Source organism: Gopherus flavomarginatus, chromosome 25, assembly GCF_025201925.1.
Source record: "Gopherus flavomarginatus isolate rGopFla2 chromosome 25, rGopFla2.mat.asm, whole genome shotgun sequence".
Lineage (NCBI taxonomy): Eukaryota > Metazoa > Chordata > Testudines > Testudinidae > Gopherus > Gopherus flavomarginatus.
The window spans coordinates 12,399,566-12,425,401 of NC_066641.1; the positions used below are offsets into that span (position 1 = coordinate 12,399,566).

Here is a 25,836-nt window from a genome sequence, read left to right on the forward strand (position 1 = left end):
TGGTATATTCCTGAGATACAAGGCTGGGAGCTGGGGGGATGTGGCTGGTGCCTTTCTCCGTGTGTTTCATGAGTGGCTCTGGGCGCATTCACGCAATCTAGCAGGGTGTTGGGTCTCCACCTGCGGCTGTGCTGAGTGATCCGGGCTCCTGGAAGGTTTTGCTGCTGGTCACTAGCAAAGCATTGTGAAGGACAGCCCAGGCTGGAGAGTTAAGGGGGCATAGAGGTCCCATGGTCCCAGGCTGCACCCCGGGGATCCCCATCACACTCACCTCTCTCTCCCTAATGCCTCCTGTTCTGTGGGTACGTGAAATCTCCACAGCAAGGCAGCATCGAGGCCAGATTTATTTTGCACTAAACGTAGGTTCTGCTGGGTCTGGGACGAAGCTGCCTGAAGTAGCAATTGTGCACCGTGCAAAAGGCGGAAGGTAAGGAGGAATCCAGCTAAATTTTTAAAACCAGCAGCCAGGGGCGGATTCTTCAAGCCACGGGCTGCCTCAGCTGGCCTGTTGTTTGCCTCTGGAGTAGGTGGAGTTGTGATCAGTTACAACAGGCTGAAGATACCCTGCTCTGGGCAGATGGTCCGTTATCAGGGGCGGCTCTAGACATTTTGCCACCCCAAGCACGGAGGGTCCGCTGGTCCCGCGGCTTCGGCGGACCTCCCACAGGCACACCTGCGGGAGGTTCGCCGAAGCCGCGGGACCAGCGGACCCTCCGTAGGCAAGCTGCAGAAGGACCCTGCCTGCCGCCCTAGCGGCGACCGGAAAAGCGCCCCCCGCAGCTTGCCGCCCCAGGCATGTGCTTGAATTGCTGGTGCCTGGAACCACCCCTGTCCATTATACACGGTGCGGAGATGGTGACACCGTCCATAGGTGCATAGATCTGAAAGCCAGAAGAGACCTTTTGATCATCTCATCTGACCCCTGCATAAGAGAGGCCAGAGAATCTCACCTAGTTACCCCTAAACTGAGCCCAGTCATTTGGCTAAACATCTTCCAGAAAGGCAGCCAGTGTGGAATTGGAAGAGCCATGGGATGGAGAATCCACCCCTCTCTCGCCCTGCAGGTTGGTAAATCTGTGGTGGCACCTGGAGTTGCAGATCCAGCTCTGAGATTATAAAGACAGAGGAGAGAAAACAGCACATCAGTGGCCTTGGCGTTTCGCACCGGGGGGCAGCAGAGCTTGTCAGGGACGGGGTTGGAACAATTTGTATGGTGCAGCAACTGAAAGCCATTGAACAAAACCCTAACCCCTGTACACGGCAGGAGCCCCCATATTCGGTTGCTACTCTTACTTCTGTACCCCAGCCTTCCCCAGGCCCAGGCCCCAGATTTTACACCTCACTTGAGCCGGTGGAGGGATGGGAGGTGTCAAGGGAGGCCTTGCCCCTCCCTGAGAGTGAAGGGAATGAGCTATGCTGCTGGCCCACCATGATCTCCAGGGTTTAGGTTAACCCTACATGAGACCTTGATCCGCTGGTCCCTGGGTCTGTCCTGAGCCAGGATCAGTGTCCTGCAAAGCCAAGGTACAAACCAGTGAGCACCCCCCGAGCTCACCCCAGCTCCCCCGCACCCCGTGTCAGCACAATGGCTGGAGGGGGCCACCCCACTGGAGTGCAGCTGCCCTTGTTATAAATGAAAGCCCCACGCAGGGCAGGGTGAGGTCCCAGAGGAGAGTGGTGATGCCATTAACCCTCTCCTTGCCGCAGCGCTCTGTAGAAGGCAGGGAGGCAGCGCTGGTGGCCAATATGTTTGGCAGCAGGCTGAAGGTGCCAGGAGGCCCTTGGGTCCAGGGTGCTGAAAAAACCAGGCTGACGCTGATTGGTAGCCCCGCATGCAAGCAGCAGGGTGCTCTATGGTGTCTTGGGGCAGATCAAGGTGCCTCCCTGCCCCCACTGGTCTTCAGTGTGCCACTTCCAGCCTGTGGCAGAGTCCAGGGTTTCCTGCCAGTAAGGAATACCCCCTGAGAGCTTACGTCCTGCCTCCCTTCACCCGCCAGCGGACAGAAATAGCTCATGACACGGCTTGGCACCAGGTGGAGTCTGCGGATCCGGGGGTAAGTGCTGCTCCACACGTCAGCACACGGGAATTCCAGCGTGCAACGGAACAACTGGCGTCTCCTTTATTCTGGTTGCGAAGGGAGAAGGAAGGGAGCCCAGGGGCAGGTAGGTGCAGAGGCCGGCGAGCCGGGGCCGGGGGAGGTCCTGGCTCAGCGCTGGTCTTGTCACTATTTGAAACATCCAGCCCTGTCATCACACGAGTGTGAAGTGTACGGGGCCCTCGCTGCGGCTGCGTGTGTGCAGGGCTGGAAGGGAGCTGCCCGCTCGGCCGCCAGCTGAGTCATTTCGGAACTGGGGCTGGAGCTGGGTGGATGGCAGTAAAGCTTGGGCTCCTGGAGCCCGCCCTTGTTAATGGGGCCGTTTGCCAATTAAAGAGGGGAAGAGGAAAGGAGTGGGGAGGCAGCCTGTGAAAGCCACGTGGAGGGCACTGGGATTTAGCCCAAGAGCTGCAGCAACGGGGTGGGGGGACCTTGGGAAGGCGTCGGGTGGAAGCCACAGAAGAGCATCCGCTCAGGGAGAGATGAATCAGGTTATGCAAGACAGCAGGCTGCTCCCCTGGAAGAAGGCCGTGGGGGTGGTCTTCTGCTGCGCCTGCCTCGGCAAGCGGAGCCCTCCAGGGAAGGCGCAGGCGCACCCTGAGCAGAATAGGACACTCAGCCTGACCTCCCACCGCAAGGTAACCGCTCCCTCCCCAAGGGGCCATGTCCTCTCCGCAGCACAGGGTTCCACCTGCTCCTCAACACTCGCAGCACCACAGGGGCAGTGCAAGGGACAGCCTTGGAAGCTTCTGGACCTGCTGCCAGCTGGCCTGGGGACCCAGCCCTGCCAGTGTCAGCGTGTAAATCTTTTGCATGTGCACATGGCTGTGCGTGCATGCACAAATATGTGTGCTTGGGTGTGTGCACGGATGCATGTGTCTGTGTGGAGGTGCACGCCTGCACTAATGTGTGTGCATGCGTGTATGCATGCAAATATGTACACACTTGTGTACATGCTTCTGCACCCACACAGCAACTGGCACGTGTAGGTGCAGAGGTGTGGGCTGAGCCCTGGGCTGGGAGCCAGGAGTTCTAATCCCACCTCGGACACCTGTGTTGGGCAAATCACGTCTCTTCTCCGTGCCTCAGTTTCTCCACCTGTACAATAGAGGGATGTGGGGATTCACGGGCCCCGTGTGTCCCTGAATTCAGGACAGTAGCTCTAAAGTTCTTTGTAGCTCAATGGGGCCACAGACAAAGTGCATGTGTGCACTGTGTGCACACTCCTGCCCACACCACAGCAGTTCCAGCGCCACATCGGCAGGGCTCTCACAGCCCCAGCCAGCTCCTGGTGTCATCAGTAGCACTCCCTTCTCCATGGAGTCCAGCGGGAGCAGGATCTCCACTGCAAGGCACTGGCTAAGCAGCCTCAGCAGGTGCCTGTGGAGACTAGTTAGCAGCCACCGGCGGTGCTGGCACATAAGGATGCAAGCCCAGATCCAGCATAGTAACAATCCCCACCTCAGAACCAAATCTCAAACCTTCTCTGGCTCCCTGCTCCTCCAGCGCCCTTGACTTTAGCCCCACCTCCCATCACAAGAGGCGGCTCCTTCATGAGCTCCCAGAATTCAGAGGCAGGTGTCCCAGGCATAGCGTCAGCCATGCTCTCAGCCCCATGGCCTCCTTCCAGCCTCTCTACATCCTCTCCTCCTCACCTCTCCCTCTGCCGCCTGCCATGGATCCACTGTCTGGCCCCTCCAGGATTGTCGCTTCTGGCCGTCTCGCCCAGTGGTGCATTGGTCTTGCACAGATGCGGCTTTGGACAGACGTCTGGAGTCCCTCACTCTGGGGGAGAACTCGCATGTGTGTGTACACGGTTCAGTGTGCATGGAGGAGGGGCAACAGGCTTGCACGGTGCTGAGGGGAACGGCTAGGCATAGGGTTGTCCTGGCTGCTAGCGGGAGCGCTGTGGCCTGCTTTCGTTTGGCCCAGGAACCTGGGGCCCCAGGCTGCAGGAGCTGGGACCCAGGGATGCATGGGAGTGGGTCTGCACAGGGCCCAGAGGGGTCAGGCCTGCACAGGGGGCCTGTGGAGTGCAGACATCCTGGAGAAGCTCTGGCCAGGCCTGCCCTCCGCCTGGCAGGGCCAGTGGTAACGGCACATTGTGCTGCTGATTTACTGACCTTCTCAGAGCTCCGGGGGACCTGCAGCAGCCAGCTCTGCCCAGTGCAGCAGATCAGCCGCTGAGCCGAAGCCGGTAACCCAGGTTCCCTTTCTCTCTCCTGCTCTGTGCCCACCTATGGCATCGCCCCTCGCTGCCAGCTCGCTCCGCTGCGGCATCAGGCTGCTGCCGTCCTCCTCACCCTGTGCCCTTGTCCATGGTCTCTGATGGCCCTGCGTCCTCCCCTCCGGGCATCAAAAGGAGCAGCCACCCTAGGTCCGGTACAGAGAGCAGCCCAGAGCCCATTCCCACAAGGCACACTGACCATGAGGGCCAAAGCCGGCGGCAGGCCCCACATTGCCAAGCCTCAGTTCTCCCTAGTCCCTGCATGGTCCTGCCGGATTGCTGATGACCAGGGGGACTGCGAGATTGCTGCCACCGGACCCAGGCGGAGGATGCATCTACACTGCAGAAACAGAGGGGTTTTTACCTCAGGTTAAAGCAGCAGAGAGGATGCAGCACTGCAGCTTTGAATCGGGGTTAGCAGCTTGTTCAACCCCAGGCTGCCGTCCGGGCTTTAACCTGAGCGGCTAACTTGAGCTTACAGCGTCTGCTCTGCTATTTTAACCGGTGTTAAGAACACCTCTCTTTTTCCAGTGTGGACAAACCCCTTGTGGGCTAGAGCCGGGCCAGAGCCCCTGCTTCTGGGTGTGACGGGGGCCAACACAATGCAAAGCTGGCCGAACATGGCTGCTCTCTGAGCCAACGGACTCGGACTAAGAAGCCCATGTGGCCCCGGCTCTCAGGTGATACTAGGGCCTTAGCGAGAGTGAGGTGGGGCACGGAAGGCAGGAGAAAGAACAGCCTGGCATGCAGAATGGGTCTGATGCACAGCAGCCCCTGCTCGCCATGCCTGGCCCATGGCTGCTCCCAGCCCCCGGGGGATTGGTGCTGCATGCTGCTGTGTCCTGTTGGGTTTTTCCCCAGGGTGGCCGGGCTTGCGAAGGCGCCTGGAAATGCTGCTATCCTGAACGTTCCTGGAAAGTAGTTTTCTGTTCCTGGAAACATAAGCTCAGCCTCTGTGCTGCGCGGGGATGGGAGGCGGCAGCAGCCAAGCCAGCGCTGTAATTGTACAGCTATAAACGGCTTTTTCTTTCCTCGGGATGCCAGGACTGACTCTTCCTGCTGGACAGAGCAGGCTGGCAGGCACTAGCTTCCAAAGGAACCCCGATCTCACTGCTGCTTTTCCAGCGGGACCATTCGCCTGAGAATCTTGGGGGAGCTTGGGAGAGTAAAATGGCAGCTCCTGTGAATCCAAACCACTGGGGCCCTTGGGTGAGGAGGACTGGAGCGGTGGAGGAAGCCCACTCTGATCAATTTGGGGTGACTCCTGCCCGCGTCTGGGGATTGTAGGAAACATCCTCATTCATCATCACTGCTCCAATCCAGCCTCAGTCCTGATTGTTCCCCCATCTACTGGTCCAGCCAGGTCTCTTCTCCTTGGGCAGGACTTTGGGACAGGGAGAGAGTGATAGATTTCCTCTCATTTCAGCCTGTTTGAATCCCGCCTGGATGCCAGCGCCGCTTGGATGCTCATGGCACTGCTTTTTAGAGCATGTGATGTTTGGTTGGGGTAATTGGACAGTCAGTGAAATTAGAAGGCGGAAATTTAAAACTGATTAAAGGAAATACTTTTTTCAGATGAAGAATGGTTAGCCAGTGGGACTCTCTGCCACATGATATCAATGAGCTTAGCAGGATTTTCAAAAGGGACTGGGCATTTACATAGAGAACAAGAACATCCAGCATGAGAACAGAAAGGAGTAAAAATAACCAGGAGGAAACTTTGAATGGGAAATAAACCTGCTGGCTTCAGGGTGCAAGACAGCTTCTAACTGATGGGGGTTATTCCATAAGTGACCACTGGGGGCGTTCTCATACCTGATGTTGGGCCCTGTTGGAGCCGGGGTACTGAATTAACTGAACCCTGGTCTGCAAATTAACTCCATGCAAAAGCCCTGCTCCAAGTGGCAACCCTCGCTCTGAAATTCCTCTTCCCAAATATTAAGTTAGCCCTGGTGAAACTAAAGGCTCCCTGGAGACTAGGAGGGCTTAATTATCCACAGAACTTCCTCCAGGCCTTGCTCTGGGCTCATTTGAACCTTGACCTCCCTACTGAGACTCTCCAGGAGGCAGGTGACAAGGACTGGGATGCGGACGCGGGCCCATCTGGGAACTGAGCCAAGCCCTGCCCTAGCTCATGTCATGCTGACCACCGAGGAACCTTTAACTCCATCTCCCCAATCCTGATTCTCAGGGACTTTCAGCCCCCCTCTGAAGGAACATATACACCCCTCTTCTCCCTTAGCAGCAGGCTGGCTAATCTAGTCAGGGTCTTATCCTGCCCCCATCACCGGTACCTGAGCACCCTCCCCCTGTGCACAAAGCGACACGGCTAACATCTGTCCCATGTGGTTCCTTCTCTCTCCCCCGCTGCCTGGGGTTGTCTTGGGCCTAACGTGGCTTGTTTGGGCAGGGAACAACCATGCTGCTCTGTGCAGAGATCAGCGAGTGCAGCTCACAGAAGTGCCCCCTGCACCGGGAGCCGAAGGCGGGGAGATCTGGGATGGCTCTTGGCTCCCACGGGAGTTCGTTCCAGTCTGAGACTGGCCCCCAAGAAAGCTCTGCTGCCTGCACAGACAAGCTCCTAGCGGCCTTCTAGCCAGCACCCTGGGCCCTTAGGTAGGACACCTGGGTTCAGGCCCTGTTTGGCCTCTTGCTCTGCTGAGCTGGGAGTGGAGGCAGCTGTCTCCTTGGGGAGCAGAGAACCATATGCTGCTCTACAGTACCCTCTGGTGGACTTTCCTGACAGTGTCAGACATCTGCCATGGGGCTTCAAGCCCACAGGGAAATAGAGATGAGGTGACACTTGTAGGGTGGGTGGGATGTTCAGACAGGGACCCTAGCCTGGGAACAGCTAGTCACAAATCATTGGGTCATTAACCCCGAGTTCCTATCCCTACAAGTCTGTGCGAATTGGCCACTATAAAAGCCAGGGCTGGCACTCACAGACAATTAACGACCACAGTCCCTTGCTAGGCAGGCAGGTAAATATCTTCAGCCCCAGTTTACAAATTGGGAAACTGAGGCACAAAGGGGTAGGGGAAGAGATTTTCCCGAGATCTACATCAGAAAGTCAGTGATGGGGCCAGGAATGGAACCAATCTCTCCCCACCTGATGGCTGCAGGGTTAACATACAAGGAGAATGCACGACAGTGAAACCAACCTGAGACCCACAGCTGAAGAGACCACGTTATGGACCCCACAGCCGTCCCAGTGCCTTTTATCAGCTGCCTACTAAAGCCAGCTGGCTGAGTTAAAAAAAAAAAAAAGAAAGAAAGAAAATCCAGCTCCTCCTCCATGGACGCTCCTGGTGCTTTCCCTAATCAGAGGGGTTTGCTCCTGCATTCTTCGCCAAGCTAGTCTCTCCCCATCGCTACTTTTAGTTTTCATCCCACCTCCCCAGAGGTGGCTGCATCCTCAGTTGTTCTGTATACAACCTGTGCTGCAGACTGGATCTTTTGCAGTGAAAGGCACTATACAAATGTTAACAATCTGGTCCCCAGCAGGGAACAAACGTAAGATTTTGCAGGATTAGCTAGAATCTTATTAGCTTCCCAAAAATACCTCACAGAGTTAAATAAACTCATTGCTTAAAATGGAATTTATTATAGGCCAACTTTACTGCTCCTTTTGGCTCTGGCTGGGGGCCTGCGTTCAGGATGGAGTTTAATCTAGTGAGAGCAGGTGATTAGGAACCAGGACTCCTAGGATCTATTCCCAGCTATGTGAGGGAGTGTTGCCAGGTGAGGTGGAGGGTCACAGGTTTGGCTGGCAGAATTTCTGCTGTTCCCAGGTCTGCCACTATCACTTTGTGGCCAGACGCAAGTCACTTCAGCGCGCTGTGCCTCAGTTTCCCCCACTACAAAGTTAAGATACTGATCTCAGCCTCGAAGGATGGGCAGTCTTTGAGGCTGGATTAATTCACAGTCAATAAGCACAATGAGATTCTCTGATTAAAGATATTTGTTGGCGGTTAAAACACGTGTCCTCACTGGGGGTCTAGAAAGGCATGTGCCCCAGCTCACAGCAGAAAATGCAGGGGGCACATCAAGAGCTTGGGGGGGGGGGTTGCTGTGCAGATGCAGTGCACAGGATCACTTTTCTTCAGTCTCTCTTTCCCTTTCTGCACAAAGCCAGCAGCAGCAGCGAGCTGTAGCTGGGAAATTACAGCAAAGCAAGAGCCCAGATAAGGCTCCCAGCTGGGGCTGGTGGTTTGGAACAGAAATGGTCATAACTGCTAGGAGAGGACAAGAGGACGCGGAAGGGGAGCGCTAGGAAGTGGGCTCCATGGGCGAGGTAGGGTGGGCTCATTGCCCCCAACGGATGGGGGATTCTAGTCTCTCACTTTACTGCTAATTCTCTTTGTGGGGGGCTGGTCAGTGGGTCCCTCAGGCCCACTCTTGGGGGTCCTGGCACTGATTTCAGGGTCACTGCTGTTTATAGGCGATTGGCACCAGGGAGGGAAAAGGGGGTGTCACATACAATGCCATAGCCAACACCATGGTGGTGGGGGGGAGAGAAGAGCCTTTCACCGGCAGGGCCTGGTGGGATGCAGTGACGATCTAAGAGCAATGCCCAGACACCATGGTGATGGGTGCAGTATAAGAATCTAGACAGGCAGAGGGGGGCCTCCACTCAGTTCCCATGGCGCTCCCCCGTCGTCGGCACTAACCACTCCCCTCACTGGTAGTGAAGCTGAGGGCTGCATGGGCCCCAGAAGCTCTGGGCTCATGGGGGTTGGGGGAGCTTTTTGCACCGCTGTTCGCACTTGGTGGCTCTCCCTCTGGGTGCCCGGTGTTCTCCCAGCCCCCTGGGTGCGGCTGCGTGTGCTGGGGCTGAGGGACCCTTCCTGTCCTCTCCCACAGGAGAATGTGGAGCTGGGGATGTCGGGGCGCAGGATTCGGGCCTGGATCCGAGGAAGATCGCTCCGCCTCACCGCTCAGAGGCAGGGGAAAGGTAGGGAACGCCCCACCGCACGTGGCCAGGGCCGGATTTCCAGCTAGGCACAGGAGGCACGTGCCTCGGGACACCTAAAAGTGAAAAGTGGGTTAAAAGTTTCATTTTTTTATGGAAAACACAAAGGTCAGCTATAGGCGTTTGTGGGGGGGAGAGGGGGCACTGAAGATGGCACCTAGGGCATAAATCCAGCCCTGCATGTGGCTTGGCCTCCCTGCCAGTGACAAACCCACAGGAGCCGAACGACCCTCCTGCGAAACAGGATCCCAAGGGGCCTCACAACCCCACTGCGTGGCGGCTCACCGTCACCTCCCCTGCCCCATGCATGGGGAAATAGGGCTGGGGATAGAACCCAGGTATCCTGGCTCCCTGCCCTGGGCTCGAGCCCCAGCCCCCCCACAAGCGCTGTGTTCTCCCTGGAGAGCACCGGACGCTGCTCCCTGCCACCCCCGCCGGCCAGCCCCGCTCCTGGCCCTGGGCACTGCAATCCCACAGCCTGGCCAGGCGAGTCTGTCCCACCCGTGGGGGACTGTTGCTAAGAGATGGCTCAGGAGCGTTTCAAGCAGCGCTGTCGCAGAGGCCGTCCTCGGAGGGCTGCTGGTTGGGGGCGGCATCGGGGTCCGAAACTCCGAGAACGTGAAAAGGTGCCTACAGGCCTAGTGATAACCCACAGCTAGAGGGACAGAGCTACCTAGAGAAATATCCGTCTCTCCGCCCCGTTCACACCCATCCACTCAAGCAATTGATTTCTAAGGCTCCGAAGTGTGCTCATCGTCACCATCTTACTGTTCTGACGCCAACAGCCACAATCTCTCATCGCTCACATTTCGACAGCTTCGGTCTCTTCTGTCCCCGTGGGTCCCAAAGCCCTTTGCACCCACGGGAATTGCTTGGCCTGCCTGTGGGCTGGGTGGCGACAAGACAGCTGTTCAACCGCGCACTGTCGCATGGAGCGGCAGCGCGGGACAGGACATGAGGACAAACGGATCGGGGCGAGGTACCTTGGCAGAGCTGGGTATATAGGGGAAGCTGGAGGTCAGAACAGACGGAGGGATATTGGCAGAGCCTAGGGCTGGAAGATCAATGCAGGGAAATATGGGGTAGGACTGAGGGGCATCAGCAGAGCTGTGTGCATGTATCTGGGAAGGCTGCTTTCAGTGATCAGATTAAACTCCGTCGAACCTGGCGCACGCCACACCAAGGCTGCAGCGACAGGGGATGGACGGGGACGTTGGTCACCCCATCGTACTCCCTGGAGAAGCAGCCCAGCTGATGGTCCCATGGCTAGGGACCCTGCTTTCAAACGCCCAGTTTGATCTAATCCAGCCCCCATGCTGGGCACAAGCCTTTGTCGAGTCCGGTGCCACCCGGCGGGAAGTCTGTGTGATTGCAAGACGTCGGTAAAAGCCAGAGGAGGCTGTTTATAGACAGGAATCAAGTCTGACACTAACCCCGGGCCACAGATGGCTTCACAGCCATCACTGCACTGCCCGCCATTGCCATGCAGACCAGCAGGGCAATGGTTAGAGGCAGAACCCAGAACCTCTTGCTCCACAGCCCCAGCCTCCTCCCAAGGGTGTTAAAGGAGCACACCAATGTGGCTACACAGGAGACCCAGTGGAGTGAGTGTGGAGCTGGGATGTCTTGAGTTCTAATCTCAGCTCAGGATGGAGAGCCAGGACTCCTGGGTTCTATTCCCAACTCTGTGATGTGGGACAAGTCCCTTCTGCCTCAGTTTCCCCACCTGTGAAAGGGGGATCAATGTCCTGACTCCACTCCCAGTGACAGGCGCAGGGGGTTAACATGTGCAGAGCTCTTTGGGATCATCAGGGCAGCAGGCCAAGAGCAGCCTGGATGAATGGGAGAGGCAGCATGAATGAGGGATGGGGAATTTACAAGGCTTGTTCCCTTCTCCTCCTGGTGGGAGCCCCAACACCCTCAGGGGAGGAGGAAGCTGCAGCAGATGCTGGATTGCAGCCGATTTATTGAGCAGAGGGTCTGCTTGAGTTCTGGGAGTATTACACTAGTGCTTAGAGACTGCTGTGTGCTGCATCTACATGGGACAGTCCCTTCCCCCAAAGAGCTGACTAAGCAAGAAGATCATTATCCTCCTTTAAATGGGGGTGGGGAGCTGAGGCATTGAGCAAGGACGTGACTAGCCCAAGGTCTCACAGGGCATCTGGAACAGAACTAGGAATTGAACCTAGGTTTCCAGACTCCCAGCCTAGGGCTATAACCAGCATCAGTACGTCCGAGGGCCAAGCCTGGGATGCTGAGTCAGCACCTGGCAGGCAGCACTGGCTGGTCAGGCTGATTGACCAATTCCTTCCCGCCCTGCGTCTTCTCAGCAAGCCATTTCTCAGGCTGGTGGAGCAGCCTCATCCCCCACTGACGATGAGGGTGGAGTAGGAGGGGGCGGAACACGCCCGCACGGGCTGGTTTTAGCTGATCTCTGTGGCTTGTGTCATGGGGAAGGGGGCAGATGCTGAGGTAAGACTGGTGCTCCGGGTGCAGTCACTGGGCTGGGCAGAACGGCCGGAGCTGGGAGGGTCCCAAACTGGCCAGATGTAGGGCTGACTGTTTCTCGGAAGAAGGGATGGTGGTTTGTGGTTAAGGGCCAGCACTGAGCCTCCAGATTCTGGGCTCTATTCCTAGCTAGCTCTGGAAAGAGAGCGGTTCCTAGCGCATCACAGCAGGGGACAGCGAGTCCAGGACTTCTAGGATTTCTGACTTAGCTACAGCTTCTTTGTGGCCAAGTCACCTGGCCTGGGAAATAGGACACCTGGGTTCTATTGCCAGTTCTCTGTGCTAGGTCCCTTATTATTAATTATTTGAATTGAGGTGGCAGCTAGGAACCCCAATAATGGGCCAGGTGCTATGCAAACATATCTGTGCCTCAGTTTCCCTATCCGTAAAATAATGAGCAGCATGACCCTCTCCTCTTTCCCAGCAGAAGGCTGAATAATGCTTGTAAAGTGCTTAGAGATCCTGCCACAGAAGAGTCAACTATTACCCTCTAGATGAGAGGCTCCACTCTCCTGCCGAAGGAGGAAAGTACTGCCAGCTGCTGCCGTTAGAACACGGGTCTCGCCTAAGCACTGCTTTCCAGGCTACGCTTCTCCCCAGCAGGGCGTTGGCACAGAGAGCCAAGAGATTGCTTGCTTGAGGCTGTGTGTGCTGGCAGATCGCCCAGAGAGGGTTAGTATGCTGTCCCCACTGCTCTGGACAAGGGCTTCCTTGGAAGGGATGTTCCATCAGAAAGGGGCGTCAGCATGAATCCATCTGCACAGGGACCAGCGAGGAATCCTGACCTACTCCCCACACTCAAAAGGGCAGCACTGAGCAACTGCCCCAGTGCAATATGGGCAACTCCCCCCTCCTCTCCAGGCTCAGGCCTCTGCAGGAGCAGGGTGACAGGCCTCATGGTGCTGCGGGAGCAGCAGTACCAGGCGGGATGGAGCAGTGTTTGGAGTCAGCATGGCTGGGAGGACAGGACTCCGGGTTGGGTTCCTGCCAGGAAATCCGGCTGCTAGAGTCCAGCTCTGTATCCATTGAGTGCCACGATTTGTGGAGCGTTTTGTCAAAGGATCTGGCCAGCTCGGTGTGCTCTGGATTATTGCTTATTATTCATGTTGCAGCAGAACGCAGAGTACCCAGCTGCATAGCCAGGCACTGCAGAGATGCCTAGGGCGAGACAGTCCCTGTCCCAAACTGCTGATGGTCTGAACAGACCAGGCAGACACGTGGTGGGAGGGGAAACTGAGGCACTGACTTCTGCATTGTCATGGATTGTCCAGGCATTGCACAGAATTAACAGACAAAGCCTGAGTCCCTGTCCCCATGTTGCTGTCCTGACCCCAGTGCAGGGGAAACTGAGGCACAGAGCAGAAAAGTGACTTGCCTGAGGCAAGATTGAGGGGGGCAAAGCCAGGATCAGCACTTGGGACAGCCTGAACACCCCGACGGGCCAAGCCCGCAGAGCTGGGGCCAGGTGTTGGGCAATGGACACGCAGGAGATGGGACCGCCTTCCCCAATGAAGGACGATGGCTGCTTCAACAGCATTCCCTGTCCCCACCCAAGCCCTCTCCTCCAGCTGCAGAAGGAGAAGTGGGAAATGTGTCCTGCAGAGCCCTGGGTGAGTGGGTGGGGGTCTTTTTTAGCTCTGACGTCTCCCCATCCGTCACAGTTGTTTCTTCCATGGCCGGGGTTGAGAGAGGACAGCGTGGGGGGGGGGCACTGATTGTGTTTTAAATTTTGAACGTTAATCTCTGCACGTTGCACAAGAGTCTGGTGGAAAATGCTGTCCCAGCATTTTGTCAGGATTTACGACTCTGCTGCTGCTGCTGGCTGGGCACACACACAAAATCTCTCTGTTAAGAGCACCAGCTACCTGGAGGGGGCGCCACTGCAGCAGCAAAGGCCCCCGGGCAGGAGCATGTGTGGGCACAAACAGGCCGTCTGCATGCAAGCCAATATTATGTATGCCCACAATGCACCCGTGTACACCACGCATACTCAGACCTGCACTCTGCACAGTCATCCTGCACAAGACTATAGCACGGCTCAGAAAAGAACTAGAGAAGTTCAGGCAGGATAAGTCCATCAGGTGTTCCTAGCCTCTGTTTGCCAGAAGCTGGGAATGGGCGACAGGGGATGGATCTCTTGATGATTCCCTGTTCTGTTCTTTCCTTCTGGGGCACCGGGCATTGTCTGCTGTCAGAGACAGGATACTGGGCTGGATGGACCATTGGTCTGACCGCTGTTATGTATAAACCTGCAATACGCAGCCAACCCTGAACTCAGACATGGACTATGCACACCCACCACTGAGGACGTGGCAGTCACGCCCAGTGGTTAGAGCAGAAGTCAGCACTCAGAGCCAACGGTTAGGACTGGGTTAGCCTGAGTAAGGCAAGGCTGGATCGAAGGCAGGAGCAGGGCTGCAGGCACTATCACAGCTGTGAATAAATTATTCCAGCAGGCGAAGCAAGCAGTGACCTGTGTCTGCTGCTGGCTTAAGAGCAGTTCGCTGACTCTCCCCACCAATCAGGCAGCTTATAGACCAGCTCCCCTGGTTAAATCGTCTGAGTCGGTCTCTGCAGTAGGCCCCGATACCTGACCCTGCACACAAACATGTGCTATGCACAATCACTGTGCACATAGCTGCACTATGCACAGCCATCGTGTGCAAAGCTGCGCCATGCACCTACGCAGTGCACAAGTGCACACTGTGCATACACCCAAGCACAAGTCCCTGTGCCACGGATGGGCAGATAAGCTCAGCAGGACCAAGCCCAGCGCCGCGGTGACTCCCAGCCCCTTTGCTGGGCACATGTAGCAGGAGCAGAGGGATCAGCCCGGACCCCGGAAGGGGGCTGTGTATGGAGAGGGACACCCCTGGAGAGGGTACAGAGGCCCGACACACAGGGCAGCCCTTTCACCTCCCCTGAGATTTCCCCCATTGCTAACAAGTTGGAGCCTGCGCTTAGGGGCAGCTCTGTTCTGTGACTGTTCAAATTCATCTTCCAGCTGTGCCTGACTAACATCTGGGCTGGCTGGCAGGCACCTCCCAGCCCTCCCTCCGTACCGAGGCAGGGTAATAAACACCCTGGACCATGCTAGGTCCTAGCAGCTGGGCCTGGGCACGGCACGGCTGCTCTCATTCTGCCCATCTCCCCGGTGAGCCCTGAACAGTGCAGGTCAGACATATGTTGCTCTTGGCCAGGGGCCAGGCAGTGATGGCCCTCTGCGAGTTATGAAATCCATAATGAGAGTGCTGAGTAACATGGGCTGCCGGCCCCGCCTGGCACCCGCCCGCGAGTTCAAAGAGGCATGGAGAGTCCCGGACAGGGGAAGAGACAGATGAGACCAAGAGAATGGAGCACAGTGGGTACTGGACACAACAGAATGGCAGGAGGGCTGTGGGTCGAGATTGAGGGGCAGGCAGAGTTGTTATGGGGGGCAGGCCAGGGCTGGAACAACCAGGGGGCTGCGGGTTGGCATTGAGGGGCATCAGCCAACCACGTGAGGGAATATTGCAGAGCATCTGTCCACGCTAGGCTTGGCCTTCTTCGACATTGCAAGAAGCAGCGTCCTTCCTCGTCACCCCCCAAGCGCCCTTGGACACAGGAGACTCCAGATTTGCCGACCACTTTGGAATCCCAACAGCTGGAACTGCCCCTTGCAAGCAGCTGCTGCTCCAGGCCTGGGCAGGTGCCTGGCATCTCAAGTCCTGGCGGGTGGCACACGCCCCTGGGGTCGGGGCGCTGCGTTGGGGAAGGGTGGCATGGAAAGACATTCGCCTGACTGGGGGGAATGGGGGACTCAGGGACACAGACCTCCCAGGGAAGCTGCAGAGCTGGAGGGGTTGGGGGTAAAGCATGGCATGGCAGGTGCTTCCACATCCAGGGCTGCTTTGAGGGTCGGTCCATAAAGCCAGGGAAAGGCCTAGGATGGGGAACAAAGCCCTTTCCCACCTCGACGCATCCCCACCAATGGGCTGTGCCTCTCCCAGCTCCCCTTACACCTGCCGATGAGTCAGGCGGGGTTCATAACGCCAGGGTGGGTGGGAGGGAGGGAGTGCTCTCAGATGCAGCCAGCCGGGCAGGGAGGGGGAGGCATTAACCACACAAGCTGCCATAGGGCATGGGCACCCTGCCCCAGCACAATGAGCCCATTGATTCAGGGCAGGGGAAGGAGGTGCAGGAGTCTCGTCTGGTGGGAGAGGCCCGTCGGCACCTGGCAGGTGCCAGGGAACATTCCTGCCAGTGAGGGGGACGGGGCTCGGAGCTGGGTCGATTCTGTGCAATGCGGAAGCCTGACGCGCCCCAGAGGTGGTTGCAGGCCCATCTCGTCCTTTGGGACGTAGAAGCCCCAATGCCTGTGTTTGGTGAGGGGGAACAGCCTGGATTTATTTTCCTTAGTGACTGGGCAGAGCCTGCCCTGGGTGGGATCCAGAACAGGGCCCATTTCCTGGCCAGGGTGAATGGCCCCAAAAGGGGAGACTTCGGGTGGGGAGGAGGAAGAGCAAACATGGCAGCAGTTCGGAGCAATTGGCCTCCAGGGGACACTGCTTCCCTTCCTCCCACCCAACCCCGGCTGCTCAGGGCAGCGTGCGGCCCCTGAAATACCCGCAAAGGGTCGAGAGACGGGGTGGCACCCCCGGAGGGCAAGGCCTGCCACAGAGCGGTCTGTTCCCATAGGGGCACACACAGCCAGCTAAGAAAGCCCTGAAGAATTGAGCCTGTGACGGGGGAGAGGGGGAGACCGGCCCAAGGTCACGCAGAGCGAACCCAGCTCCCCTGGCTCCTCGCCCGGTGCCTTAGCCACTAGGTCAGCCTCCCTCTCCGGGGCTGTGGTGATCACAGGCTCTTTCAAGGCCTCACGGGCTGAGTGAACCCATGGCCCTGTCTCCCTCCTGGTCCCATAAGATTGTGGCAAAGCCTGATGCAAACAGCGGGAGCCTGGGGATAGTTGGCATCTCCCGGTTCCTGGCTATGCTGAATCCTAGAGGCTCAGCTAAGGAGAAGGGGTCGAGCGTGGGTGTGTGCACGGGGGGAGGGCGGGTTATCAACAAAGCTACATAGTTACAAAGTTAATAGCAAAGCAGGCAGCCGCACAGGGGCCCTGCACCTGCCATGGGGCCTTTTGTTGATCCTGCCAGGCCGGTGAAGCTGTTTTGTCTCTCCCCGGCGTGATGTCAAGCAGGGGGCGTGTGCTGCCAGCCGCCAGCGAGGCAGGTAGATAAAGGATTAGAGCGAAACAGGAATCCCCAGTTTTTCCGTCAAGCCAGCAGAGACGAAGCGTCTCCCCACCGCTGGGGCCAGGTAGGCGGCTGGTTTGTTCCCCCACACACACTAATCTGGGACACGGGGCACGGTTCGTAACGCGGGTGCGAGGGCAGGTGTATGGGCCAATGCTCCTCCAGCTGGCAGGACTCAGGGGCAATATCCCTAGTTTCAGACTAACGCGCTCTCTCTTCCGCCATAGCTCTTCTCTCGCTTCGTCGGTTCTTTGTTCCATCCTCCCCTTCCTCGCCTTCTTCCTCCCTCCGTTCCTACCTTCCTTCCCTTCGTTTCTCTCCCCCACCCCGCTTTTCCCACCTGCTCCTGCCGTTCCGGCCCAGCCAAGCGAAAGCCAAGAGAGACAGGAACCGGGCAGAGGGGACGCCCTCAGGGCAGGAGAGATGGGGCCCGTGCGGTGCCTTGCTCCTGGGGTGTCTGCAGAGGTGGGTGATAGATGGGAACGGGATCCCTGTCTGCCATCAGAAAGGGAGTAGCCACAGGGAGGGGTTCCCGGGGAGCACCTGCTTCTGGCTGCAGCAACTGCAAGGCAGACCCTGACGAAGCCAGGGCCTCACCTCACCTAGGGAACAAAGTCTTCCCTGCGGGGCCAGGGGGCTGAGCGTGAGTCTCGGGAGCGAACTCGGAAGCCCAGAGTCCAGCACCTGACTATGTGCTGGGTTTATTATCTCAGCGGCTGAGGGGCCCCCCCTGGCCTCTGCCTTTGTGCTCCATCAATCGTCTCCAGCTGCCTGGGTTACGCGTGGATCTGGCACCTCCACGATGTGGAGCTTGCCCCAGGATGCTGCAAAGTACCTGCAGGGGCAGGCGATGGGCAGGCCGCGTCAGGGGCACCCAGGACAAACAGGCACCATTGGTACTGAGCAATCTGACGCTCGCGAGCGGTGACCTGATGCCATGGTGATGGGCAGGGGGTAAGGATCTAGTTAGGCCCGACTAGGAAATACAATAGAGTAAGATGGGAGGAGGCTTCTAGCAGGAGCTGCTTCTCCCCAGGAATATCCCAGCAGGGCCAGGTTACCGATGAGAACAGCGATGGTTGGAGGACCTTTCTGCGGGCCAGATTTTGAGCTTGCAAAGAGGAAGGGCACGGAAGCCGGGGGACGAGGGGAGCCCTCCTTTACTCCTGCCCCGAGCTGGGTCTCTCGTCGCCCTGCTCAGAGCCAGGGCAACGGACGAGCAAGACGTGGCACAAATGCAAACCCGCTCCAGTGTAGCCAATGGGGGCCGGCCAAGCCAGTCCGCTTGGGACCCAGGAAGGTCCCTGACTGAGCCCTGCTGGGGCAAATGTGCTTTGGCCTCTTCCCTCGGGTCATTTCCTCTGCTGCTGAGCCTGTGTCCAAGGATGTCAACAAAGGGCCCGCATCCTTCCTGCAGCCCGGCAGGGCTTTGTTCCCAAAGCCAATCGTCCCTTTCCCTCCCACTAACCCTTTGAGTGCTGCCCACCCACTCAGGGACTGCTCAGGGCTGGCAGGAGCCTACGTACATGTCTGTGCCCCCCCGAGGTCTGTTAACTGGAGTCTGGCTATCCACGCAGCTACCAGGAGAAGAGTTCTGCTCCTGCTGAGGTGGGGAGACTTCCCAGCCTCTCCCAGCCAATGCCTTCAGTCCTGTGGTTGAAATCACACCGACCCCGGCTGACCCATATGGCCTGGCACCCTTTGGAAGTTGCTTGCACATGGAATGCAGGCAGACAGTCTTTCTACGAGATGCTTTAATGGCTGAGCTCAAGGGGAGTGGCAGGTGAGGGCGTAAGTTACTGATTAAAGCCCTTGGTTTGTGTTTGCTGGGGGGCCTGTCAGTGCTGGATGGTCTCTCAGCGGGTGGCAGGGACAGAAAATCCAATGAATTAAGCTCCGGGGCACCCATCTTCCCCACCCGCAGCCCATCAGCTCAGCCAGGCACGGCTGTCCTGAGCTCACCAGCAGGCTGCAGAGCAGTGGGGCATTCAGGCCAGGGATGAAAGAAGCAGCGTGTCCGTGAGCCAAGAAATGCTGCGCTCTGGCTGGTTGTTGCTGGTGCTTTGTCAACCGTCACTAAGGCCCGTACGGGCAGGCTGGGCAGATGCTCTAGTCGTGTTTAAACTTTAAACAGCTTTCATGGACATGGTTGGATTTTAAAAGGTTCAAAATCCAAGCGCCTGGGAGGTTCTAAAAGGACCTAGCTCCTTAAGACCGTGAAGTTATTGATAGTATCTGTGTTTTGATAAGTACCAGCAGTGCACAAAGCGCTCCAAGTCATGGGGCCAGAGCGTCAGCCAGTGTAAACTGGCCTGCATCCATTGCGCTCTGCTGATTTAGACAAGCTGAGAATTCGGCCTGTTGTACCTGCCCCAAAGCATTTACAGTCCAAAACAAAGTTCTTAAGGGTTCTAAAATCCAGAATCTGCCGAGGTTTAAGGCGGGCTCCATTGTAGAACCCAGGAAGTTCTAAATTGTTCTCAGTTTGAAAACACAAAAAGTTTGAGGTTCTAGAGCCTGTACTATCGTGAGAGATTCTTTGTTTTGATTAGAAACTTAGAAAGTCAAAGAACCCGCCCATGAAAGGCACCATACTCTAGAACCCAGGATGTTGTCAGGTGGTTGGTTGGGGGCTTCCCACCTGTCCAGTTCTGTGCTCTTAGCCATCTCAATCTTGGAGCCCCTATTTGCCCTGGGAGCACAGCTGTTCATTGCCTTTTGTGCAGGCTCCCTGGTGGCAGGAGATCACACAGATCTGTGAGGTCCCAGGGGCAGCGTCTTGCAGGAGGTGGTTGAAATAATGGGCTGAGTTTCAGGCATGGCATCCAGGTTGCTTGGAGCATCAGACAGTGTTTCTCTGTGAGATTAAGGACGTGCCTTTGTGCTTTGGTCATTTGATTCCCATATACCAGTGCATTTCCCCACTCTGAGCCGTCCAGTCAGATTCTCCATTTGTAGAGCTCTGATCCGTCACAGTCTTTCTAGCTTGTCGTTTTGTCAAGGATGAGCTGTTTCCACGCCGGGATGCCGCTCTATAATCTGCACTTGCCCATTGCAGCAAGGTCTGGGAAGGATGCTGACTCAAGGGCCGTCTTCTCAAACTATTTCGATCAGTTGTCTCTATCCATTTTTGTGGCTCCTGTCTCTCCTCTTGTTTGCTGACAGCTTGGGATTCACAGAATTCATGAATCTGAAGATTTGTGATGATAAGTGCAAATCGTAATGCGCTAGCTCTGTTTCAGGGGAGATGTAGAACTGAGGTCCCAGCCACTTGTGGCCATATCATTTCTCTCATGCTTCGCATTATAGGCCTGCATTCTAGCCAAATTCCAGCTCTGCCTCCTTAAATTCTCCTTCACGTTTCAACTGGATGCGGCAATCGTCACTGTAGCATTGCGGCGACTGTTAAAACAGCTGCCGTGTTTCACCCTAGAGGTGGCTGCACTCAATGGAAAGTGAGCGGCTTCAAATTGCTCCCCCCTCCAGCGGCACACATGAACTTTCAAGCACAGACATCTTAGGAAGTTGCTCCTGACAAAGCATGGGCCTGGGACCTTGACCAGAGACAGACAATGGACTCTGAGCTTCCTGCCCTACCGGGCAGGCAGCAACCGGAGAAGGGCTGTGGGGAGACAAATGTGCCCTCCTCCCTGGGGACTGTAAATAAGAAATGAATGATTAAACCCCGAGATCAATGAGCCTCTCGCCTCGGCCTGTTGAACAAATTAAACTTGAAATGGGACTGCTTTCTCCAGGACGTGCTGTTGTTGGCCGTCTGCAGATTTCATCAGGGTTGTTTTTTTTAGAGAGGGGTGCGTGTGCGTGCAGGTGTGTGCGTGTGGTCTGTCTGTGTGTGCGTGCAGGTGTGTGCATTGTGGTTGGTCTGTGTATGTGTGTGGTCCGTCTGTGTGTGCACATGTGTCTGTGTGTGGGTGTGTGTCTGTATGGGTCTCTTTTTATTTATCCACCTCTGTGTGTGGCGGGGGGAGGGTGTGGGTGTGTGTTTTGCATCCTAGCCAGTGGCTTTGCCTTTAGGCAGGAAGTTGTTTTCCAGGAGTTGGCTCCCAGGCAGAGAGCAGAATAGTTTGCAAATTTAGGAATGGGCGACAAGTGGCCCAATTTCCTGCTACACTTCATGCCTGGGCCTCTCAGCTGCCCTTTGTAGAGGTGCTTGGAGGTCAGAGAAACAGACTTTTCGATGGAGTATTCTGGTACCTGGCTTTCCGAGGTGCAGTTGAGGTTCTGGAAGCACTGATGTCTCCGAGTATCCACCTGTCTATCCGTTTGCAGTCTCGTTGTAGCCATGCTGGTCCCAGGATGTTAGAGAGGCAAGAGATATTACCTCACCCACCGCATTTGCCTATCTATCTATGCTCTTTACAGAGTGCTTCTAGTGGTGTCTCCCCTAGTTCGGCGCCTGTCTCCTTTCACCAGAACGCATTCAATTACCTTCAACCCTGTTTTGCCAGGTTGGAGAGTGACACCCCTGCACCCACCCCCAGTGCCTCTATGAGCATCACGTAAAGTAACGCTTTTCGGCAGGTCCCCTGGGTGAGGGGTGGAAGGAATCGGGCCTGGGACTCGGCAGGCAGACCCTAAGAATCTGCATCCACATTAAAAGGGAATTAAATAGTCTACACTTAAAACTTGGGTCAGCCCCTAGCAACCCCCTGACCAACACAGCTAGGCCACCTTAATCTCCAGGGTAGAAACTGCTATGTGGGAAGAAGAATGTTTCCGTTGATGTAGCTAGAATTGTTCTGGGAGGTGATGTTCCTCCACCGACGGAAGACCCCTTCTGCCGGTGTAGATGGTGTCTACGCTATGGGGTTATGCCACCATAGCAAAGCCAACAGAGCTATGCTGATATAGTCTCTGGAGCGTAGACACAGTGTAAGTGGCTGCATTCTGCTCTGCATGCACAGCAGGGCTTATGGTGTCTTCAGAGTGCTGGAACCACAGACCCCCAGCCTACCCTCTTTGAACCTGTAACCAAAGAACCTACCCAGACCAGCTGGTTAATTTCAGCCCTTCGCTGGTTTCGTTTGGCTTGGTGGCTCAGCACAACCTCAAAGCACAGGAATTTATTTCATGGTAAGAAGTCCCAGGCCACCAGGACACTGTCATGCTTCAGGTTACAAACCCTTCACCCAACTGGAGGCCAGGAAGGAAATGTCCCCTGTTGGACTGTATGGGTCAGAGAGGAGCATTATTGTGCAGGGTTGGACCTCTGTGATCAGTGGGACCTCATTCTCCTCTCTCACTGCAGATTGATGCTGGCCTAGCTCTGTTGGTCAGTGGAGTTATGCCTATTTATACCAGTGTGAAAGAACTTGTATTCCCGTGTTTCCATGCAATACATTGGTACGATGCAGCCAAGAGTCCTGTGGCACCTTATAGACTAACAGACATATTGGAGCATGAGCTTTTGTGGGTGAATGCCCACTTCGTCGGATGCAAGTTGGTACAATGGTTGCTCTAGCACTTAGAAGGGACCAGATCCGGCACTGTGTAAAGGATAAAAGCAGGATCAGGATCTGAGAGGTGACAGAGAACATTGGCTGAGGCAGCAAAGTGTTACCAAAAGTCCTTGTGCAGGTGCTCATGTCAAAACAAGAGATGGGCAGAGGAATGAAGAGCCAGAGTTACCGGGAGACGGCAAGGCTGTAAATTGCTGGAGACCAATGATGACAGGCTATTGATCTTGAGGCTTTTGGGGGCTTGGTGCTCGTTATAAGTAGTAATTTGTTCCTGGGCTGTACGTACTGGGCGGGTGCATTCTTGGTATTTCCATTTGGGCCATGTTTAGATTAGGAAGATGGCTCATATTTTAGAAAATATGTTAGCTAGGAAGGATCCTGGGGGTTCTCGCAACCAGCCACCAGGTTCTTAAAGGATTAAACCTTTTCTACACTCCTGTATAAAACTGTAGCAGACACGCCGCTGGACACGAGCAGTTTTTCTGCCTAGCTACAGGGTGTCCATTGTGGAGGTACTGGAGCATCAGTGCAATCAATACTGCATTCCCCCTCGCACCCCGTGTGAGGCAGGGCAGGTCTATTGCTCCCGTTTACGCACAAGAAACTGAGATGCAAAGAAACTAAAGGCCACATGGTTAAAGGTATTTAGTCACCCGCTGGGGAGCCTCCCTGCATCTTTAGGTACCTAAATACCTTAGGAATCTGGTCCTAAGTGGCTTGCCCATGGTCACACAGGAAGTCTGTGGCAGAGACAGGGCACTGAACCCAATTCTCCAGCTCTTTAACCGCTACATCACCCTTCCTCCCTATAGCGTTTGCTATGTCTCTAGTGCACTGATCTGAGCCCAATCCCCCTTTCTGTGCACGCACAAATTAGTCTCACAGCTCAGCACCCAGGTCCTCAGACCCTGCTAGGGGGATGGGTCATCACCACCGCGATTTGGGTCCCTGCCCTGTCATTGTGCAGTGTGGACGCCTCAGCGTGGCTGTGAGTCCCAGGTCCAGCAATTGTAAACCCAGGTTTAAAATGCAGAGTGAACGCTCAAGTGCGGGCTTGGAATTACCAAGTCCACACACCTGGATTCACAGTGCAGTGTAAACATACGGTCATTCCTCAGCTTTGGGGTCATTGTTTTAGCCCTCAGCAGGACTTCAGTCTCATATGACACTACGCTCTAGTGGGTTGTATGGCTGCTGGTAGCTGCTGCATTAGCAGTGTAATCAACATTCAAACGTTAGACTCCAACATTTCCTGTAAACTTGTGCAAATCCCTTAGAAGTTTGTGTAAACAACGAATAAAACTGGAACAGTTTACATGATTGGCTCCCACTCACATAACATTTTTATTATAAACATCTTGAAAGTACCTGTGACTGCAGCACCCAGGGGCTCATAGACAAATGGGGTTGCAGGTCAATAAGGCTTGTGCTTCTAAATCACTTAAGCTGTTTTGAAAATCATATCTGTAAAGTGTAATCCAGGTAATGTATCAGGTATTTCGGGCGTGTAAGAGTTTAAATGCTGTGTGGTGTTTCATGCATGATGCTATGTGTGATATGACATCAGAGAAACGTAGCTATCTTGCTTTGCACTTCTATAGCAGTTTCATCCCTGAAAATTATGTTGCTCAACAATCCAAGGTCAGTATCTTCACCTGCGTTTTACAGCTGGGGAAAATGAGTTACAGAGAAGGGAGGGGACTCACCCAATGCGCCAGAGGCAGAGGCCTGTCTAGAACCCAAGAGTCCTGACCGCTAGTGTTAGGTTGACCAGACAGCAAATGTGAAAAATCAGGATGTGTGTGTGTGTGTGTGGGGGGGGTGTTAATAGGAGCCTATATAAGAAAAAGACCCAAAAATCAGGACTGTCCCTATAAAATCGGGACATCTGTCATCCTAACCAGTCTCCTGCTCCAAGCGTATATGTATGCTGGATCCAGACCTGTAGATGCGTCTATGGGGAGAATGTTTTTCCCTCTGTGGAAATTCTGCTGCGATTGCAGCCTCTGGCTCTTCAGAGGACTTTAACCCCAGGGCTCTGTCTGCCTCCCGGCCCGTCGTGGGTTCTGTTCTAATCCAGCTCATACTTTTCTCTGGCGCTGCAGTACGGTATGTGCTAGCGGGGAGGTTTATGAAGCAGCAGCCGTGCTGGGCTGAGTTCCACACACAGATGCGTCTCCACGCAGCCCCTTAATCTTCTAAACATGCCCCCATGTGACTCTAGCCTGGGTCTAGGATTTCTTCCTTTTCCCAGATCCCCCCAGTGCCACAGTCAGGCAGATAGTAGATTCCAGGTGCCTGCCATGAACCTCAGCCACATTCAAAACCAGCATAAACAGGCAAAGCCCAGATCCCTCATTGCCCTAGCTACGGGGGCCACTGGGTGCAGGAGCCATGAAGGGTGGGGAATGGCCGGAGATTATCTGCATTCTACTGGTCCTCTACCCCGGCAAAGTCCCATAGAAGCCTTGAAGCAGGGGCACAATTCAGGGCTGGCCAGGTCAGCACAGGGAACCTGCAGTCCCTGCAGAGGAGAGCTGGCATCACTGTTTACAAGTGCCTACTGTTCCTCATCAAACTGAAGTTGCTTTTTTGCGACCTTGGGACTTCCCAGAAACGCACTCGAGTGTAGAAAAGGGTTCTTAAACTGAAGCCAAGGAATCGAGCCAATTGGATTACATCCCTCATCAGGTTTATTGCCGTGGCTGCTACAGGATTTGTTCCAGCCGGAGCAAATGGCTGGGCTTGGGCGTCTCCCTCCTCAGTCTGAGCCAGTGGCTGTTCATTTTCACCTGCATCCATGCGGCATGAGGCGCTATCTGAATAAGCCTGGCACCTACTAGGATACAATCCCGAGAGATATCGATCCTCATGCTGCAGGGCACAAAGCGATGGCTAACTACAGGGGTCAGGAAGGAACCTTCCCTCCTGGGACAGTATTGCAGATTTTGGCGTGCTGCATGTGGGTGGAAGGAAAACTGCACCTTCCTCTGACTCATCCAGCTTTAGTCACCATCTGAGGCAAGTTACTCGACCAGCTGGGCCCACTGGTCTGCCTGGCTGTGACAGATCAGGCGTGATGCAGGGCTAGATGGGCCCATTGCTCTGATCCTGTGCAGCAGGGAACAGGGGATAGCAGACTGGATGGAGACAGTGGGCTCACCCGGCACTCCAGATTAGGGGGATGATGCTGAGCCAGATGGACTTCTGGATTGATAGTCCCTTTGATTTCTCTCATTCACCCCTTAGTCCTGTGCCACATGAAGCAGTATGGCCTTGTGTAGCAGGGTTCTCCTCCTTGACAAAGGCTCAGGAC

General features: G+C 55.6%; 1 protein-coding gene across 3 annotated transcripts in view; it reads left to right on the forward strand.

Moving 5' to 3' along the window:
- The first annotated feature begins 2,101 nt into the window (after nucleotides 1-2,101).
- The window catches only part of GRB7 (growth factor receptor bound protein 7), a 47,970-nt gene continuing 24,235 nt past the window's right edge, over nucleotides 2,102-25,836 (forward strand). The window contains exons 1-2 of one of the 3 annotated variants that reach the window (XM_050935382.1): nucleotides 2,102-2,163; nucleotides 9,187-9,277. In XM_050935382.1, the coding sequence (XP_050791339.1) occupies nucleotides 9,205-9,277 (73 nt within the window). In that variant the 5' untranslated portion in view covers nucleotides 2,102-2,163; nucleotides 9,187-9,204. Of the gene's footprint in view, nucleotides 2,164-8,548; nucleotides 8,618-9,186; nucleotides 9,278-17,036; nucleotides 17,105-25,836 lie in introns of those variants that run through there. The other 2 variants (XM_050935380.1, XM_050935383.1) reach the window with 2 other exon arrangements.